Source organism: Oncorhynchus keta, chromosome 22, assembly GCF_023373465.1.
Source record: "Oncorhynchus keta strain PuntledgeMale-10-30-2019 chromosome 22, Oket_V2, whole genome shotgun sequence".
Taxonomy (NCBI): Eukaryota; Metazoa; Chordata; class Actinopteri; order Salmoniformes; family Salmonidae; genus Oncorhynchus; species Oncorhynchus keta.
The window spans coordinates 53,313,181-53,335,595 of record NC_068442.1 but is presented as its reverse complement, the minus strand read 5'-3'; the positions used below and the strand labels follow the sequence as shown (position 1 = coordinate 53,335,595).

General features: G+C 46.0%; 1 protein-coding gene across 1 annotated transcript in view; it reads right to left on the bottom strand.

Moving 5' to 3' along the window:
• Nucleotides 1–664: 664 nt before the first annotated feature.
• LOC118378883 (solute carrier organic anion transporter family member 2A1) overlaps nt 665–22,415 on the bottom strand; it is a 101,757-nt gene continuing 80,006 nt past the window's right edge. The window contains exons 11-17 of the mRNA XM_052475815.1: nt 18,609–18,804; nt 15,589–15,736; nt 12,001–12,084; nt 11,895–11,938; nt 9,202–9,266; nt 2,803–2,923; nt 665–830 (exon numbers count right to left, since the gene is read on the bottom strand). Of these exons, the coding sequence (XP_052331775.1) occupies nt 710–830; nt 2,803–2,923; nt 9,202–9,266; nt 11,895–11,938; nt 12,001–12,084; nt 15,589–15,736; nt 18,609–18,804 (779 nt within the window). The 3' untranslated portion in view covers nt 665–709. The remainder of the gene's footprint in view (nt 831–2,802; nt 2,924–9,201; nt 9,267–11,894; nt 11,939–12,000; nt 12,085–15,588; nt 15,737–18,608; nt 18,805–22,415) is intronic.

Genomic DNA, 22,415 nt, shown 5'->3' with positions numbered 1-22,415 from the left:
AGGCAGTCGTATCCCAGGATCACAGTGGTCCGTTTTTCCAGGTGGCCCTGTCTTCCATCCAGCCAGCCCCAGCAGGAGATCCCCATCACCTTGAAGCCCACCTGGTCCTCAGTACATCAATCATTCACTGAATCAACCAACAAATCAAATCAGTCAACCAATAGGGAGGGGTCAAAAGAGGTCAACCTCAGTGGCCAGTCTCTATCGAATGAAGAGAGGGAGGGGTAAAGAGGTCCTACAGTGGCCAGTCTAATCAATGAGAGGGAGGGAGGGGTATCAGTGGTCCTCAGTGGCCAGTCTCAATCGTGTGAGTCAACCAATACAGTCAACCAGTACAGTCCTCAGTGGCCAGTCTCTATCGTGTGATAGACCAACCAATACAGTCAACCAAGGGGTCAACCAATAGAGGTCCTCAGTGGCCACAATCAACCAATCTCTACAGTCAACCAATCGTGTGAGAGAGAGGGTCAACCAATATCAAGTGGTCCTCAGTCAACCAGTCTCTATCAATGTGAGAGATCAACCAAGGGGTAAAGAGGTCCTCAGTGGCCAGTCTCTATCGTCAACCAATGTGAGAGGGAGGGAGGGTATAGTCAATCAATGGTCCTCAGTGTCAACCAATACAGTCTCTCAATACGTGTGACAGTCAACCAATACAGGGGGAGGGAGGGGGGAGATAAGGAGCCAAGCAGGCAGTCGTATCCCAGGATCACAGTGGTGCATCAGGCCGTTTTTCCAGGTTGTACTCCCTGGTCTTCTGGACCTTCCATCCAGCCAGCCCCAGCAGGAAGATCCCCATCACCTTGAAGCCCACCTGCAGACCCAGGTATCTGCAGAGATACATCAATCATTCACTGAATCAACCAACAAATCAAATCAGTCAACCAATACAGTCAACCAATACAATCAATCAATACAGTCAACCAATACAGTCAACCAATACAGTCAACCAATACAGTCAACCAATACAATTAATCAATACAGTCAACCAATACAGTCAACCAATACAGTCAACCAATGATACGTCAACCAATACAGTCAACCAATCATTATAACTCTAATGAACAGCAATACAATTAATCAATACAGTCAACCAATACAGTCAACCAATACAGTCAACCAATACAGTCAACCAATACAGTCAACCAATACAGTCAACCAATACTGTCAACCAATACTGTCAACCAATACAGTCAACCAATACAATCAATCAATACAGTCAACCAATACAGTCAACCAATACAGTCAACCAATACAGTCAACCAATACAGTCAACCAATACAGTCAACCAATACAGTCAACCAATACAGTCAACCAATACAGTCAACCAATACAGTCAACCAATACAGTCAACCAATACTGTCAACCAATACAATCAACCAATACAGTCAACCAATACAGTCAACCAATACAGTCAACCAATACAGTCAACCAATACAGTCAACCAATACAATCAACCAATACAATCAACCAATAATACAATACAATCAACCAATACAGTCAACCAATACAGTCAACCAATACAATGAATCAATACAATCAACCAATACAATCAACCAATACTGTCAACCAATACAGTCAACCAATACAGTCAACCAATACAGTCAACCAATACAGTCAACCAATACAGTCAACCAATACAGTCAACCAATACTGTCAACCAATACAATCAACCAATACAATCAACCAATACAGTCAACCAATACTGTCAACCAATACAATGAATCAATACAATCAACCAATACAATCAACCAATACTGTCAACCAATACAGTCAACCAATACAGTCAACCAATACAGTCAACCAATACTGTCAACCAATACAGTCAACCAATACAATCAACCAATACAGTCAACCAATACAGTCAACCAATACAGTCAATCAATACAGTCAACCAATACAGTCAACCAATACAGTCAACCAATACAGTCAACCAATACAGTCAACCAATACAGTCAACCAATACAGTCAATCAATACAGTCAATCAATACAGTCAACCAATACTGTCAACCAATACAATGAATCAATACAATCAACCAATACAATCAACCAATACTGTCAACCAATACAGTCAACCAATACAGTCAACCAATACAGTCAACCAATACTGTCAACCAATACAGTCAACCAATACAGTCAACCAATACAGTCAACCAATACAGTCAACCAATACAGTCAACCAATACAGTCAACCAATACAGTCAACCAATACTGTCAACCAATACAATGAATCAATACAATCAACCAATACAGTCAACCAATACAGTCAACCAATACAGTCAACCAATACAGTCAACCAATACAGTCAACCAATACAGTCAACCAATACAGTCAACCAATACTGTCAACCAATACAGTCAACCAATACAGTCAACCAATACAGTCAATCAATACAGTCAATCAATACAGTCAACCAATACAATCAACCAATACAGTCAACCAATACTGTCAACCAATACAGTCAACCAATACAGTCAACCAATACTGTCAACCAATACAGTCAACCAATACAGTCAATCAATACAGTCAACCAATACAGTCAACCAATACAGTCAACCAATACAGTCAACCAATACAGTCAACCAATACAATCAACCAATACAGTCAACCAATACAGTCAACCAATACAGTCAACCAATACAGTCAACCAATACAGTCAACCAATACAGTCAACCAATACAGTCAACCAATACAGTCAACCAATACAGTCAACCAATACAGTCAACCAATACAGTCAACCAATCATTATCGCTTGTATAAACGAGGCCGTAACCAATAGTAGTACAAGACCTTTTCCTCACCTGTTCCTCAGGGTGTTGTTGTCATAGTAACCACAGCCCAGCCGGTTGCCACAGGCATGTTTCCACCAAATACAGGAGCTGTCGATGGTCATGCCGAACAGGGCTGGGGCTGGTAACCAGGCTAGAATAGAGGAGGATCACACAATACATAACATTATATACAGGAGCTGTCGATGGTCATGCCGAACAGGGCTGGGGCTGGTAACCAGGCTAGAATAGAGGACGATCACACAATACATAACATTATATACAGGAGCTGAGGATGGTCATGCCGAACAGGGCTGGGGCTGGTAACCAGGCTAGAATAGAGGACGATCACACAATACATAACATTATATACAGGAGCTGAGGATGGTCATGCCGAACAGGGCTGGGGCTGGTAACCAGGCTAGAATAGAGGAGGATCACACAATACATAACATTATATACAGGAGCTGAGGATGGTCATGCCGAACAGGGCTGGGGCTGGTAACCAGGCTAGAATAGAGGAGGATCACACAATACATAACATTATATACAGGAGCTGAGGATGGTCATGCCGAACAGGGCTGGGGCTGGTAACCAGGCTAGAATAGAGGAGGATCACACAATACATAACATTATATACAGGAGCTGAGGAGGGCCATGCCGAACAGGGCTGGGGCTGGTAACCAGGCTAGAATAGAGGAGGATCACACAATACATAACATTATATACAGGAGCTGAGGATGGCCATGCCGAACAGGGCTGGGGCTGGTAACCAGGCTAGAATAGAGGACGATCACACAATACATAACATTATATACAGGAGCTGAGGATGGTCATGCCGAACAGGGCTGGGGCTGGTAACCAGGCTAGAATAGAGGACGATCACACAATACATAACATTATATACAGGAGCTGAGGATGGTCATGCCGAACAGGGCTGGGGCTGGTAACCAGGCTAGAATAGAGGAGGATCACACAATACATAACATTATATACAGGAGCTGAGGATGGTCATGCCGAACAGGGCTGGGGCTGGTAACCAGGCTAGAATAGAGGAGGATCACACAATACATAACATTATATACAGGAGCTGAGGAGGGCCATGCCGAACAGGGCTGGGGCTGGTAACCAGGCTAGAATAGAGGAGGATCACACAATACATAACATTATATACAGGAGCTGAGGATGGTCATGCCGAACAGGGCTGGGGCTGGTAACCAGGCTAGAATAGAGGACGATCACACAATACATAACATTATATACAGGAGCTGTCGATGGTCATGCCGAACAGGGCTGGGGCTGGTAACCAGGCTAGAATAGAGGAGGATCACACAATACATAACATTATATACAGGAGCTGAGGAGGGCCATGCCGAACAGGGCTGGGGCTGGTAACCAGGCTAGAATAGAGGAGGATCACACAATACATAACATTATATACAGGAGCTGAGGATGGTCATGCCGAACAGGGCTGGGGCTGGTAACCAGGCTAGAATAGAGGAGGATCACACAATACATAACATTATATACAGGAGCTGAGGATGGTCATGCCGAACAGGGCTGGGGCTGGTAACCAGGCTAGAATAGAGGACGATCACACAATACATAACATTATATACAGGAGCTGAGGATGGTCATGCCGAACAGGGCTGGTAACCAGGCTAGAATAGAGGACGATCACACAATACATAACATTATATACAGGAGCTGAGGATGGTCATGCCGAACAGGGCTGGGGCTGGTAACCAGGCTAGAATAGAGGAGGATCACACAATACATAACATTATATACAGGAGCTGTCGATGGTCATGCCGAACAGGGCTGGGGCTGGTAACCAGGCTAGAATAGAGGACGATCACACAATACATAACATTATATACAGGAGCTGAGGATGGCCATGCCGAACAGGGCTGGGGCTGGTAACCAGGCTAGAATAGAGGACGATCACACAATACATAACATTATATACAGGAGCTGAGGATGGCCATGCCGAACAGGGCTGGGGCTGGTAACCAGGCTAGAATAGAGGACGATCACACAATACATAACATTATATACAGGAGCTGAGGATGGTCATGCCGAACAGGGCTGGGGCTGGTAACCAGGCTAGAATAGAGGACGATCACACAATACATAACATTATATACAGGAGCTGAGGATGGTCATGCCGAACAGGGCTGGGGCTGGTAACCAGGCTAGAATAGAGGACGATCACACAATACATAACATTATATACAGGAGCTGAGGATGGTCATGCCGAACAGGGCTGGGGCTGGTAACCAGGCTAGAATAGAGGACGATCACACAATACATAACATTATATACAGGAGCTGAGGATGGTCATGCCGAACAGGGCTGGGGCTGGTAACCAGGCTAGAATAGAGGAGGATCACACAATACATAACATTATATACAGGAGCTGAGGATGGTCATGCCGAACAGGGCTGGGGCTGGTAACCAGGCTAGAATAGAGGACGATCACACAATACATAACATTATATACAGGAGCTGAGGATGGTCATGCCGAACAGGGCTGGGGCTGGTAACCAGGCTAGAATAGAGGACGATCACACAATACATAACATTATATACAGGAGCTGTCGATGGTCATGCCGAACAGGGCTGGGGCTGGTAACCAGGCTAGAATAGAGGAGGATCACACAATACATAACATTATATACAGGAGCTGAGGATGGTCATGCCGAACAGGGCTGGGGCTGGTAACCAGGCTAGAATAGAGGAGGATCACACAATACATAACATTATATATAGGAGCTGAGGAGGGCCATGCCGAACAGGGCTGGGGCTGGTAACCAGGCTAGAATAGAGGAGGATCACACAATACATAACATTATATACAGGAGCTGAGGATGGTCATGCCGAACAGGGCTGGGGCTGGTAACCAGGCTAGAATAGAGGACGATCACACAATACATAACATTATATACAGGAGCTGAGGAGGGCCATGCCGAACAGGGCTGGGGCTGGTAACCAGGCTAGAATAGAGGAGGATCACACAATACATAACATTATATACAGGAGCTGAGGATGGTCATGCCGAACAGGGCTGGGGCTGGTAACCAGGCTAGAATAGAGGAGGATCACACAATACATAACATTATATACAGGAGCTGAGGAGGGCCATGCCGAACAGGGCTGGGGCTGGTAACCAGGCTAGAATAGAGGACGATCACACATTACATAACATTATATACAGGAGCTGAGGATGGTCATGCTGAACAGGGCTGGTAACCAGGCTAGAATAGAGGAGGATCACACAATACATAACATTATATACAGGAGCTGAGGATGGCCATGCCGAACAGGGCTGGGGCTGGTAACCAGGCTAGAATAGAGGAGGATCACACAATACATAACATTATATACAGGAGCTGAGGATGGTCATGCCGAACAGGGCTGGGGCTGGTAACCAGGCTAGAATAGAGGACGATCACACAATACATAACATTATATACAGGAGCTGAGGATGGTCATGCCGAACAGGGCTGGTAACCAGGCTAGAATAGAGGACGATCACACAATACATAACATTATATACAGGAGCTGAGGATGGCCATGCCGAACAGGGCTGGGGCTGGTAACCAGGCTAGAATAGAGGACGATCACACAATACATAACATTATATACAGGAGCTGAGGAGGGCAATGCCGAACAGGGCTGGGGCTGGTAACCAGGCTAGAATAGAGGACGATCACACAATACATAACATTATATACAGGAGCTGAGGATGGCCATGCCGAACAGGGCTGGGGCTGGTAACCAGGCTAGAATAGAGGAGGATCACACAATACATAACATTATATACAGGAGCTGAGGAGGGCCATGCCGAACAGGGCTGGTAACCAGGCTAGAATAGAGGACGATCACACAATACATAACATTATATACAGGAGCTGAGGATGGTCATGCCGAACAGGGCTGGTAACCAGGCTAGAATAGAGGAGGATCACATAATACATAACATTATATACAGGAGCTGAGGAGGGCCATGCCGAACAGGGCTGGTAACCAGGCTAGAATAGAGGACGATCACACAATACATAACATTATATACAGGAGCTGAGGATGGCCATGCCGAACAGGGCTGGGGCTGGTAACCAGGCTAGAATAGAGGAGGATCACACAATACATAACATTATATACAGGAGCTGAGGAGGGCCATGCCGAACAGGGCTGGGGCTGGTAACCAGGCTAGAATAGAGGACGATCACACAATACATAACATTATATACAGGAGCTGTCGATGGTCATGCCGAACAGGGCTGGGGCTGGTAACCAGGCTAGAATAGAGGAGGATCACACAATACATAACATTATATACAGGAGCTGAGGATGGTCATGCCGAACAGGGCTGGGGCTGGTAACCAGGCTAGAATAGAGGAGGATCACACAATACATAACATTATATACAGGAGCTGAGGATGGTCATGCCGAACAGGGCTGGGGCTGGTAACCAGGCTAGAATAGAGGAGGATCACACAATACATAACATTATATACAGCAGCTGAGGATGGTCATGCCGAACAGGGCTGGGGCTGGTAACCAGGCTAGAATAGAGGAGGATCACACAATACATAACATTATATACAGGAGCTGAGGATGGTCATGCCGAACAGGGCTGGGGCTGGTAACCAGGCTAGAATAGAGGACGATCACACAATACATAACATTATATACAGGAGCTGTCGATGGTCATGCCGAACAGGGCTGGGGCTGGTAACCAGGCTAGAATAGAGGACGATCACACAATACATAACATTATATACAGGAGCTGAGGATGGTCATGCCGAACAGGGCTGGGGCTGGTAACCAGGCTAGAATAGAGGACGATCACACAATACATAACATTATATACAGGAGCTGAGGATGGTCATGCTGAACAGGGCTGGGGCTGGTAACCAGGCTAGAATAGAGGACGATCACACAATACATAACATTATATACAGGAGCTGAGGAGGGCCATGCCGAACAGGGCTGGGGCTGGTAACCAGGCTAGAATAGAGGACGATCACACAATACATAACATTATATACAGGAGCTGAGGATGGTCATGCTGAACAGGGCTGGTAACCAGGCTAGAATAGAGGACGATCACACAATACATAACATTATATACAGGAGCTGAGGATGGTCATGCTGAACAGGGCTGGTAACCAGGCTAGAATAGAGGACGATCACACAATACATAACATTATATACAGGAGCTGAGGATGGCCATGCTGAACAGGGCTGGTAACCAGGCTAGAATAGAGGACGATCACACAATACATAACATTATATACAGGAGCTGAGGATGGTCATGCTGAATAGGGCTGGTAACCAGGCTAGAATAGAGGACGATCACACAATACATAACATGATATACAGGAGCTGAGGATGGTCATGCCGAACAGGGCTGGTAACCAGGCTAGAATAGAGGACGATCACACAATACATAACATTATATACAGGAGCTGAGGATGGCCATGCTGAATAGGGCTGGTAACCAGGCTAGAATAGAGGAGAGAGCCAACCAAGAGCTGTGGATGGTCATGCTGAACAGGGCTGGGGCTGGTAACCAGGAGAGAGCCAACCAAGAGCTGTGGATGGCCATGCTGAACAGGGCTGGGGCTGGTAACCAGGAGAGAGCCAACCAAGAGCTGTGGATGGCCATGCTGAACAGGGCTGGGGCTGGTAACCAGGAGAGAGCCAACCAAGAGCTGTGGATGGTCATGCTGAACAGGGCTGGGGCTGGTAACCAGGAGAGAGCCAACCAAGAGCTGTGGATGGTCATGCTGAACAGGGCTGGGGCTGGTAACCAGGAGAGAGCCAACCAAGAGCTGTGGATGGTCATGCTGAACAGGGCTGGGGCTGGTAACCAGGAGAGAGCCAACCAAGAGCTGTGGATGGTCATGCTGAACAGGGCTGGGGCTGGTAACCAGGAGAGAGCCAACCAAGAGCTGTGGATGGTCATGCTGAACAGGGCTGGGGCTGGTAACCAGGAGAGAGCCAACCAAGAGCTGTGGATGGTCATGCTGAATAGGGCTGGTAACCAGGCTAGAATAGAGGACGATCACACAATACATAACATTATATACAGGAGCTGTGGATGGCCATGCTGAACAGGGCTGGGGCTGGTAAACAGGAGAGAGCCAACCAAGAGCTGTGGATGGCCAGGCTGTTATAATAACACTTTTAATTGTCAACATTGACCTTGTTCGTAGAGAAAGGAGAGGATCAGATATCAATCACAACTCTTATTCAAAACACTTTCTATGCAGCAGCAGGAAGATATGGGGATCTCGGTTCAAAGCAGCTGTCGTCCACTAGAGGGCACTCTAACACTACATTGATGCATATTATTATATTCCATTGTGTGTTGTTTCAACAACATCCGTCTTTATGAAGTATACATCTTAAGAGGAAACTTACCAAGCACTCTCATGAGCAGAAACTGGACTCCGATGGCAAAAGATTTCTCTTCATGGGGAACAGTTCTGAAACAATTCAAGAGAAGACAACACGAAAAGTTGGTTTACAACGTCGTACTGAATAGTCCTGTTCAATATCTTGCTTAAATTACATTAAACTATAATATATACAATGTATTTGGAAAGTTTTCAGACTGCTTGACTTTTTCCACATTTTGTTACGTTACAGCCTTATTCTAAAATGGATTACACTGTTTCTTCTTCTCATCAATCTACACACAATACCCCATAATGACATCACAATACCCCATAATGACATCACAATACCCATCATGACATCACAATACTCCATAATGACATCACAATACCCCATAATAACATCACAATACTCCATAATGACATCACAATACCCCATACTGACATCACAATACTCCATACTGACATCACAATACCCAATAATGACATCACAATACTCCATAATGACATCACAACACCCCATAATGACATCACAATACTCCATAATGACATCACAATATCCCATAATGACATCACAATACTCCATAATGACATCACAATACTCCATAATGACATCACAATACCCCATAATGACATCACAATACCCCATAATGACATCACAATACCCCATAATGACATCACAATACTCCATAATGACATCACAACACCCCATAATAACATCACAATACTCCATAATGACATCACAATACCCCATAATGACATCACAATACTCCATAATGACATCACAACACCCCATAATGACATCACAATACTCCATAATGACATCACAACACCCCATAATGACATCACAATACTCCATAATGACATCACAATACTCCATAATGACATCACAATACTCCATAATGACATCACAATACCCCATAATGACATCACAATACTCCATAATGACATCACAATACTCCATAATGACATCACAATACCCCATAATGACATCACAATACCCCATAATGACATCACAATACCCCATAATGACATCACAACACCCCATAATAACATCACAATACTCCATAATGACATCACAATACCCCATAATGACATCACAATACCCCATAATGACATCACAATACCCCATAATGACATCACAACACCCCATAATAACATCACAATACTCCATAATGACATCACAATACCCCATAATGACATCACAATACTCCATAATGACATCACAATACCCCATAATGACGAAGGAAAAACAGGTTTTAGGTTTTTATATTGAAAAAAAAAACGGAAATATCATATTTATTCAGACCCTTTACTCAGTACTTTGTTGAAACACCTTTTGGCAGCAATTACAGCCCCGAGTCTTCTTGGGTATGACCCTACAAGCTTGGCACACCTGTATTTGTGCAGTTTCTCCCATTTGTTTCTGCAGATCCTCTTAAGCTCTGTCAAGTTGTATAGAGAGCAGTTATTTTCAGGTCTCTCCAGAGATGTTTGATTGGGTTCAAGTCGGGGCTCTGGCTGGGCCACTTGTCCCGAAGTCACTCCTGAATTGTCCCGAAGTCACTCCTGCTTTGTCTTGGCTGTGTTCTTAGGGTCATTGTTTTGCTGGAAGGTGAACCATTGCCACAGTCTCAGGACTTCATCAAGGATCTCTTTGTATTTTGCTCCGTTCATCGTTCCCTTGATCTGAAGTCCCTGCGGCTGAAAAACATCCCCACAGCATGATGCTGCCACCACAGGGATGGTGCCAGGTTTCCTCCAGACGTGACTCTTGGCATTCAGGCCAAAGTGTTCAAGCTCGGTTCATCAGACCAGAGAAACTTGTTCCTCATGGTCTGAGAGTCTTTAGGTGCCTTTTGGCAAACTCCAAGTGGGCTGTCATTTACTGAGGAGTGGCTTCCATCTGGCCACTCTACCATAAAGGCCTGATTGGTGGAGTACTGCAGAGATGGTTGTCCTTCTGGAAGGTTCTCCCATCTCCACAGAGGAACTCTGAAGAGCTGTCAGAGTGACCACAGGGTTCTTGGTCACCTCCCTGACCAAGGCCCTTCTCCCCTGATTGCTCAGTTTGGCCGGACAGCCAGCTCTAGGAATAGTCTTGGTGGTTCCAAACCTTGACAAGGCCACTGTCTTCTTGGGGACCTTCAATGCTGCAGACAATTTTTTGGTACCCTTCCCCAGATCTGTGCCTCGACACGATCCTGTCTCGGAGCTCTATGGAAAATTAATTTAACCTCAAGGCTTGGTTGTCGCTCTGACAACTGTGGGACCTTATATTGACGTGTGTTTTTTCAAATCGTGTCCAATCAATTGAATTTACCACAGGTGGACTACAATCAAGTTGAATATACATCAAGTTTAATCAATGGAAACAGGATGCACCTGAGTCTCATAGCGAAGGGTCGGAATACTGAAGTAAATAAGGTTTTTAATTTTGTTTTATATAAAAAAAAATCTAAAAACCTTTTTTCCGCTTTGTCATTATATTGTATTGTGTGTAGATTGATGATACTTTTTAAAACAGTTGATACATTCTAGAATAAGCCTGTAATGTTACAAAATGTGGATAAAGTCAAGGGGTTGGAAAACTTTGTTAACTCTGATAATAACTCTACTATGTTATTTATCCTAGGTCCATCATATAGATGGGATTGTGTGTTAGAGACATTACCTGAGGTCCATCATATAGATGGGATTGTGTATTAGAGACATTACCTGAGGTCCATCATATAGATGGGATTGTGTGTTAGAGACATTACCTGACCATCATATAGATGGGATTGTGTATTAGAGAGGCGATCATACCAGAGAGATGAGGAACATGACAGGAATAGATGGGATTGTGTGTTAGAGTACCCCCACCACTACCCTGGCTGTGAGCTGTACAGATACAGTCTGTGTACTCCTAAAGCAGGAGAACGAGGAAGACACCGGTTTCATTATATAATATATGCAATACATTATAAAAGAAAATGGACAGATCCTTGTTTTTGTTTGTTAAGACAATGGAAAAATGGTGAATGTTTGATATCCTATATTGGCTTGAACGTACTGTATACTTTCCACAATTAGTATTTACAACATGAGCTAGTGTTACATCTTGGTCTGAATTGATTGAAGTCTATCTAACTCATTTACGTCCATCTTTAATAGGCTCAGATGGGATTCTGCTAGTCTCAGCTCAGACAACTCCGCTCTGCTAGGCTCTGCTCAGTACAACTCCGTCCAGGCTCAGCTCAGTACAACTGGGATCTGCTAGGCTCTGTTAGTACAACTACGCTCTGGTAGGTCAGCTCAGTACAATGGGATCTGCTAGGCTCTGCTCAGACAATTACGCTCTGGTAGGTCCATCAGTACAACTCCGCTCTGATGGCTCAGATTGTGTAGGCTCAGAGACAATTACCTGAGGCTCAGCTCAGTACAATAGCTCTGCTAGGCTCTGCTCAGTACAACTCCGCTCTTAGGCTCAGCTCAGTACAACTCCCCTCTGCTAGGCTCAGCTCAGGTCATAGATGGGATCTGTACAACTCCCCTCTGTAGGCTCAGCTCAACTCCGCCTGCTAGGCTCAGCCAGGTCAACTCCACTAGATAGGCTCAGAGTTTGCTCTGTAGGCTCAGCTCAGTACAACTACGCCTGGAGGCTCAGCCATACATAGGCTCAGCTCAGGTCAATCTGCTGCTGTCTCAGTCAGGTCAAGAGGCTCAGATCAGGCTCAGCTCAGGTCAACTCCACTCTGCTAGGCTCATCTCAGAGAGATGAGGTCAACATGACAGGAAGCAGGAAGCTAGGAGGACATTGGCTAGGCTCATCTCAGGTCAACTCCGGGCTGCTAGGGCGGGCAAGTCTGCTAGGCCATCCACCACTCCCCTGGCTGTGAGCTGTACAACTCCCCTCTGAGGCTCAGCTCAGTCAACTCCGCTCTGCTAGGCTCAGCTCAGGTCAAAGCCCAGCTCAGAACTCCCTCTGCTAGGCTCAAGACACCGGTCTTAGGCTCATTATATAATATATGCAATAGGCTCATTATAAAAGAAAATGGACAGATCCTTGTTTTTGCTTGTTAAGACAATGGCTAGGCTCAAAAATAGGCTCAGCTCAGGTCAATGTTTGAGGCTATACTATCTTGGCTCAGCTCAGGTCAACGTACTGTATACTTTCTCACAATTAGTATTTACAACTCCGCTCTGCTAGGCTCAGCTCAGGTCAACTCCATCTGCTAGGCTCAGCTCAGTACAACTCCCCTCTGAGGCTCATCTCAGGTCAAAGGCTCAGCTCTACAACTCCCCTTTAGGCTCAGCTCAGGTCAATAGGCTCAGCTCAGGTCAACTCCGCTCTGCTAGGCTCAGCTCAGTCACAACTCCGCTCTGCTAGGCTCAGCTCAGTACAACTCCCCTCTGCTAGGCTCAGCTCAGTACAACTCCGCTAGGCTGCTCAGGCTCTGCTAGGCTCTGCTCCGCTCTGCTAGGCTCAGTACAACTCCGCTCTGCTAGGCTCAGCTCAGTACAACTCCGCTCTGCTAGGCTCAGCTCAGTACAACTCCGCTCTGCTAGGCTCAGCTCAGTACAACTCCGCTCTGCTAGGCTCAGCTCAGTACAACTCCGCTCTGCTAGGCTCAGCTCAGTACAACTTCGCTCTGCTAGGCTCAGCTCAGTACAACTCCGCTCTGCTAGGCTCAGCTCAGTACAACTCCGCTCTGCTAGGCTCAGCTCAGTACAACTCCCCTCTGCTAGGCTCAGCTCAGGTCAACTCCGCTCTGCTAGGCTCATCTCAGTACAACTCCCCTCTGCTAGGCTCAGCTCAGGTCAACTCCGCTCTGCTAGGCTCAGCTCAGGTCAACTCCACTCTGCTAGGCTCAGCTCAGTACAACTCCGCTCTGCTAGGCTCAGCTCAGGTCAACTCCGCTCTGCTAGGCTCAGCTCAGTACAACTCCCCTCTGCAACTCCGTACAACTCCCTCTGCTAGGCTCAGCTCAGGTCAACTCCGCTCTGCTAGGCTCATCTCAGTACAACTCCCCTCTGCAGGCTCAGCTCAGGTCAACTCCGCTCTGCTAGGCTCAGCTCAGCTCAGCTCAGGTCAACTCCGCTCTGCTAGGCTCAGCTCAGGTCAACTCCCCTCTGCTAGGCTCAGCTCAGCTCAGGCTCATCTCAGGTCAACTCCGCTCTGCTAGGCTCAGCTCAGTACAACTCCCGCTCTGCTAGGCTCAGCTCAGGTCAACTCCGCTCTGCTAGGCTCAGCTCAGTACAACTCCGCTCTGCTAGGCTCAGCTCAGTACAACTCCGCTCTGCTAGGCTCAGCTCAGTACAACTCCGCTCTGCTAGGCTCAGCTCAGTACAACTCCGCTCTGCTAGGCTCAGCTCAGTACAACTCCGCTCTGCTAGGCTCAGCTCAGTACAACTCCGCTCTGCTAGGCTCAGCTCAGTACAACTCCGCTCTGCTAGGCTCAGCTCAGTACAACTCCGCTCTGCTAGGCTCAGCTCAGTACAACTCCGCTCTGCTAGGCTCTGCTCAGTACAACTCCGCTCTGCTAGGCTCAGCTCAGGGCTGCAGCTCAGTAGGTACAACTCCCTCTGCTAGGCTCAGCTCAGGTCAACTCCGCTCTGCTAGGCTCATCTCAGTACAACTCCCCTCTGCTAGGCTCAGCTCAGGTCAACTCCGCTCTGCTAGGCTCAGCTCAGGTCAACTCCACTCTGCTAGGCTCAGCTCAGTACAACTCCCCTCTGCTAGGCTCATCTCAGGTCAACTCCGCTCTGCTAGGCTCAGCTCAGTACAACTCCCCTCTGCTAGGCTCAGCTCAGGTCAACTCCGCTCCGCTCTGCTAGGCTCAGCTCAGGTCAACTCCGCTCTGCTAGGCCCAGCTCAGTATATTCGGCATGCATGGGGGGGGGGTTACCATATACACTACGTCAATATGACCTCAACTGTATTAGCCTGCTAAACAGTCATCCTGTTAATGGATGGCTTAGTGGCTGACATGGTTTTGAAACACTTAAAACACTTCCCCTGTGTCCCAGGGCTGATTACCCTCTGATTAGCCTAGTGGTTAGAGCGTTGGACTAGAGATCGAAAGGTTGCTAGGTCGAATCCCCGAGCTGACAAGGTACAACTCTGTCGTTCTGCCCCGGAACAGGGCAGTTAACCCACTGTTCCCCTGTAGGCCGTCATTGTAAATAAGAATTTGTTCTTTAACTGACTTGCCTAGTTAAATAAAGGTAAAAATAAAATTAAAAAATAGAGATGGATAGGACTGGCCCATTGACTGTGAACCATCCATGTTGTGCAATTGTAGGTTCAGACTGCAGTACTAGGTCTGACTGGCTGCCCTACTGCCCTATAACAGATGTGGTTTTACTGTTTGTTCAATTATACCATTCTCTACCGTATTCCTAACTTCACTGACCACCCAGAACGCACCAGAACTCTGAATTTGTTGTTGGGGTCTTTGGTGTAGTCTTTGCAACCTGCATGGCAGGGAGACAGGTACTCAGTGTTGTCAGATCCACACACTGGGTTGAAGGAGTCAGCAGGGCAGGAGCAGTTGGAATAACAATTGGCCAGAGACCTGATGAGAAGAGAGAAGATGATTAGAGATGTTTAAAGAAGGATGTTGGTATCACAATAGACATGTACCATTTTTTTACACTATTTTGCATGAAATGTATTGTGCTCGGACATTGTCTTTTCACATTGCCCTTTCTAGCAGGGTTTAGCAGCTATGGTGAATTCATAACAAGCTCAGTACAACTCCGCTCAGCTCAGTACAGCTCCGCTCTGCTAGGCTCAGTACAACTCCGCTCTGCTAGGCTCAGGTCAGTACAACTCCGCTCAGCTCAGTACAGCTCCGCTCTGCTAGGCTCAGTACAACTCCGCTCTGCTAGGCTCAGGTCAGTACAACTCCGCTCAGCTCAGGTCAGTACAACTCCGCTCTGCTAGGCTCAGCACAACTCCGCTCTGCTAGGCTCAGCTCAGTACAACTCCGCTCTGCTAGGCTCAGCTCAGTACAACTCCGCTCTGCTAGGCTCAGCTCGGTACAACTCCGCTCTGCTAGGCTCAGCTCGGTACAACTCCGCTCTGCTAGGCTCAGCTCGGTACAACTCCGCTCTGCTAGGCTCAGCTCGGTACAACTCCGCTCTGCTAGGCTCAGCTCAGTACAACTCCGCTCTGCTAGGCTCAGCTCAGCACAACTCCGCTCTGCTAGGCTCAGCTCAGTACAACTCCGCTCTGCTAGGCTCAGCTCAGTACAACTCCGCTCCGCTCTGCTAGGCTCAGCTCGGTACAACTCCGCTCTGCTAGGCTCAGCTCAGTACAACTCCGCTCCGCTCTGCTAGGCTCAGCTCAGTACAACTCCGCTCTGCTAGATTCAGCTCAGTACGAATCCGCTCTGCTAGGCTCAGCTTAGTACAACTCCGCTCTACTAGGCTCAGCTCAGTACGACTCCGCTCTGCTAGGCTCAGCTCAGTACAACTCCGCTGCTCTGCTAGGCTCAGCTCAGCTCAGTACAAAAGGCTCAGCTCAGTACAACTCCGCTCTGCTAGGCTCAGCTTAGTACAACTCCGCTCTGCTAGGCTCAGCTCAAGTCAACTCCGCTCTGCTAGGCTCAGCTCAGCTCAGTGGTGTGAAAAGGGCATTCATGTTTACTTCAGGGTTTTGGGATCACTATAGATGTTTGGGTGGAGGTAAGTTCATCAGTAGAGCTCAGTGCCAAAAACCACATAACAGAAGACAACAGAGATACGGGGTTATGGGACGAAGACCGGGGTTCCTACTTATGTTCCATGTTGTTCATGAGCCTCTGTTTGCTACTGTACTGTAGTAACAACATTCTAGTTGTTTTGGGTTCACCAGTGGCACAGCGCCAAACAATAGCTTCGTCTTAATCTTCACAAAATGCTAGTCTTGTCCCATGAAGTTGCTTGTCTATTGGTACTGTCTGAAAAATGTACTGTTTGTTATTCTCCCTATTATGACCTCGTCGTTGTGTAACGGATCGACTTGTGCATGTGTTTCACCGGGCACTTTATTTATCCAATGAATTAAAACGCTGCAGACTGTGCATCTCTGTTTTGCGTCTGGAGTGTTAGGTGATAACTCCATGGCGTTTTGACTTGGGCAAGACTGTCTGAGGAACCTTAACTCCAGTCCTCATGGCTTCCCAATAACACCCATGTCATCAGCCGACAAACTACATAGAGAGTAACACAACATCCCCAGATACAGTCAGCTCACAAACTACAGACAGCAACACAACATCCCCAGATACGATTAGCTCACAAACTACATAGAGAGCAACACAACATCCCCAGATACGATTAGCTCACAAACTACATAGAAAGTAACACAACATCCCCAGATACAGTCAGCTCACAAACTACAGACAGCAACACAACATCCCCAGATACAGTTACCTCACAAACTACAGACAGCAACACAACATCCCCAGATACGGTTACCTCACAAATTACAGACAGCAACACAACATCCCCAGATACAGTCAGCTCACAAACTACATAGAGAGTAACACAACATCCCCAGATACAGTTACCTCACAAACTACAGACAGCAACACAACATCCCCAGATACAGTTACCTCACAAACTACAGACAGCAACACAACATCCCCAGATACAGTTACCTCACAAACTACAGACAGCAACACAACATCCCCAGATACAGTTAGCTCACAAACTACAGACAGCAACACAACATCCCCAGATACAGTTACCTCACAAATTACAGACAGCAACACAACATCCCCAGATACAGTTACCTCACAAATTACAGACAGCAACACAACATCCCCAGATACAGTCAGCTCACAAACTACATAGAGAGTAACACAACACCCCCAGATACAGTTAGCTCACAAACTACATACTACAGACACATCAACTTCATCCCCAGAAGCCCTCAGCACACCAACCCCAATCAACCAGGACATGGCTCTCCGAAGATCTAAGTGTTTAGTAAATATGCAGATTACACCCCCAGCACTGACTCACCCTATGCAGATTACGCCCCCAGCACTGACTCACCCTATGCAGATTACACCCCCAGCACTGACTCTCACCCTACCCCAGCACTGACTCACCCTATGCAGATTATGCAGATTACACCCCAGCACTGACTCACCCTATACACCCCAGCAGATTACACCCCCAGCACTGACTCACCCTATGCAGATTACACCCCCAGCACTGACTCACCCTATGCAGATTACACCCCCAGCACTGACTCACCCTATGCAGATTACACCCCCAGCACTGACTCACCCTATGCAGATTACACCCCCAGCACTGACTCACCCTATGCAGATTACACCCCCAGCACTGACTCACCCTATGCAGACTACACCCCCAGCACTGACTCACCCTATGCAGATTACACCCCCAGCACTGACTCACCCTATGCAGATTACACCCCCAGCACTGACTCACCCTTGGAATCCATAGTTGACCTCTTTCACCCTCTGTGTGGGACATCCCATGAAGAAGAGGGGGATGAGGAGGAGGACAGAGATGGACAGCATGGCGACAGACAAACGAGGGATGGCCTTAAGAGAGAGACCCATCCTCTTCATGATGACCCCGCCAACCAGCATCCCCACGGCAACCGAAGGAAGGTTCACCGCACCTGAGGACGACGCGACAGAGTGATTAGAAAAACTAGGATAAAATAACCGGAGCTAAGATAAATAACCGGAGCTAAGATAAATAACTGGAGCTAAGATAAAATAACCGCCGCTAAGATAAAATAACCGCCGCTAAGATAAAATAACCAGGGCTAAGATAAAATAACCGCCGCTAAGATAAAATAACCGGCGCTAAGATAAAATAACCAGCGCTGAGATAAAATAACCGGAGCTAAGATAAATAACCGGAGCTAAGATAAATAACCAGAGCTAAGATAAATAACCAGAGCTAAGATAAAATAAGATAAAGATAAGATTAACATTATTGTCCCAGAGTGGAAATGTTTCTTGGAAATGTAAGTGCTGCTGCTCCCTCAACAAATACACATACAGCAAAATAGTTAATGCCAGTAGAATAAAAAATATGCCAGAATAGATAAGACGCCAGTAGACTAGATTAGACAGAATAGATAATATTACAGTAGAATGAATAATGCCAGTAGAATAAACAATATGCCAGTAGAATAGATAATAAGACAGTAGAATAGATACAAACAAACAAACAATGTATACGAAATGCTTCAGTCTGGTTTTAGACCCCATCATAGCACTGAGACTGCACTTGTGAAGGTGGTAAATTACCTTTTAATGGTGTCAGACCGAGGCTCTGCATCTGTCCTCATACTGCTAGACCTTAGTGCTGCTTTTGATTCCATTGATCATCACATTCTTTTGGAGAGATTGAAAACCCAAATTGATCTACAAGGACAAGTTCTGGCCTGGTTTAGATCTTATCTGTCGGAAAAATATCAGTTTGTCCTCTGACAAATCAACTGTCAATTTCGGTGTTCCTCAAGGTTCTGTTTTAGGACCACTATTGATTTCACTATATATTTTACCTCTTGGTGATGTCATTCGGAAACATAATGTTAACTTTCACTGCTATGCGGATGACACACAGCTGTACATTTCGATGAAACATGGTGAAGCCCCAAAATTGCCCTTGCTGGAAGCCTGTGTTTCAGACATAAGGAAGTGGATGGCTGCAAATGTTCTACTTTTAAACTCAGACAAAACAGAGATGCTTGTTCAAGGTCCCAAGACCTTGATGGTTGTACAGTCGTCTCAAATAAAACTGTGAAGGACCTCAGCGTTACTCTGGACCCTGATCTCTCTTTTGACGAACATATCAAGACAGTTTCAAGGACAGCTTTTTTCCATCTACGTAACATTGCAAAAATCAGAAACTTTCTGTCCAAAAAATGATGCAGAAAAATTAATCCATGCTTTTGTCACTTCTAGGTTAGACTACTGCAATGCTCTACTTTCCGGCTACCTGGATAAAGCACGAAATAAACTTTAGTTAGGCAAGGGCTGATTTCAAGGTTTTACTGCTAACCTACAAAGCATTACATGGGCTTGTTCCTACGTATCTTTCCGATTTGGTCCTGCCATACATACCTACACATAAGCTACAAGACACAGGCCTCCTTTACTGTCCCTAGAATTTCTAATCAAACAGCTGGAGGCAGGGCTTTCTCCTATAGAGCTCCATTTTTTATGGAATTGTCTGCCTACCCATGTGAGAGAGGTAGACTCAGTCTCAACCTTTAAGTCTTTATTGAAGACTCATCTCTTCAGTGGGTCATATGATCGAGTGTAGTCTGGCCCAGGGGTGTGAAGGTGAACAGAAAGGCACTGGAGCCCCTCTCTCCACTGGGATTCTCTGCCTCTAACCCTATTACAGGGGCTAAGTCACTGGCTTACTGGTGCTCTTTCATGTCGTCCCTGGGAGGGGTGCGTCACTTGAGTGGGTTGAGTCACTGACGTGATTTTCCTGTCTGGGTTGGCGCCCCCCCATCGGGTTGTGCCGTGGAGGAGATCTTTGTGGGCTATACTCGGCCTTGTCTCAGGATGGTAAATTGGTGGTTGAAGATATCCCTCTGATGGTGTGGGGACTGTGCTTTGGCAAAGTGTGTGGGGTTATATCCTGCCTGTTTGGCCCTGTCCGGGGGTATCGTCGTATGGGGCCACAGTGTCTCCCGACCACTCCTGTCTCAGCCTCCAGTATTTATGCTGCAGTAGTTTATGTGTCGGGGGGCTAGGGTCAGTCTGTTATATATGGAGTATTTCTCCGGTCTTATCCGGTGTCCTGTGTGAATTTAAGTATGCTAACTAACTAACTAACTAACTAACTAACGTAACTCTCTCTCTCTGAGGACCTGAGCCCTAGGACCATGCCTCAGGACTACCTGGCCTGATGACTCCTTGCTGTCCCCAGTCCACCTGGTCGTGCTGCTGCGCCAGTTTCAACTGTTCTGCCTGCAGCTATGGAATCCTGACCTGTTCACCGGACCTGCTGTTTTCAACTCTCTAGAGACAGCAGGAGCAGTAGAGATACTCTGAATGATCGGCTATGAAAAGCCAACTGACATTTACTTCTGAGTTGCTGACCTGTTGCACCCTCGACATCCACTGTGATTATTATTATTTGACCATGCTGGTCATTTATGAACATTTGAACATCTTGGCCATGTTCTGTTATAATCTCCACCTGGCACAGCTAGAAGAGGACTGGCCACCCCTCATAGCCTGGTTCCTCTCTAGGTTTCTTCCTAGGTTCCTGCCTTTCTAGGGAGTTTTTCCTAGCCACCGTACTTCTACACCTGCATTGCTTGCTGTTTGGGGTTTTAGGCTGGGTTTCTGTACAGCACTTTGAGATATCAACTGATGTACGAAGGGCTATATAAATACATTTGATTTGAGAAGGTGCCAATATAATAGATAAGACAGAATAGATAATATGCCAATAGGAAAGATAATGACAGTAGAATAGATAAGATGCCAGTAGAATAGATAATATGCCAGTAGAATAGATAAGACAGAATAGATAAGATACAAGTAGAATAGATAATATGCCAGTAGAATAGATAATATGCCAGTAGAATAGATAAGACAGAACAGATAAGATGCCAATAGAATAGATAAGACAGAATAGATAATATGCCAGTAGAATAGATGAGACAGAATAGATAAGATGCCAGTAGAACAGATAAGATGCCAGTAGAATAGATAAGATGACAGTAGTATAGATAAGACAGAATAGATAATATGGCATTAGAATAGATAAGACAGAACAGATAAGATGCCAGTAGAACAGATAAGATGACAGTAGTATAGATAAGACAGAATAGATAATATGGCATTAGAATAGATAAGACAGAACAGATAAGATGCCAGTAGAACAGATAAGATGCCAGTAGAACAGATAAGATGCCAGTAGAATAGATAATATGCAGGTAGAATAGAAAAGGACAGAACAGATAAGATGCCAGTAGAATAGATAAGACAGAACAGATAAAATGCCAGTAGAACAGATAAGATGCCAGTAGAATAGATAAGACAGAATAGATAAGACAGAATAGATAAGATGCCAGTAGAACAGATAAGATTCCAGTAGAATAGATAAGACAGAACAGATAAGATGCCAGAAGAATAGATAAGACAGAATAGATAATATGCCAGTAGAATAGATAAGACAGAATAGATAAGATGCCAGTAGAATAGATGAGACAGAATAGATAATATGCCATTAGAATAGATAAGACAGAAT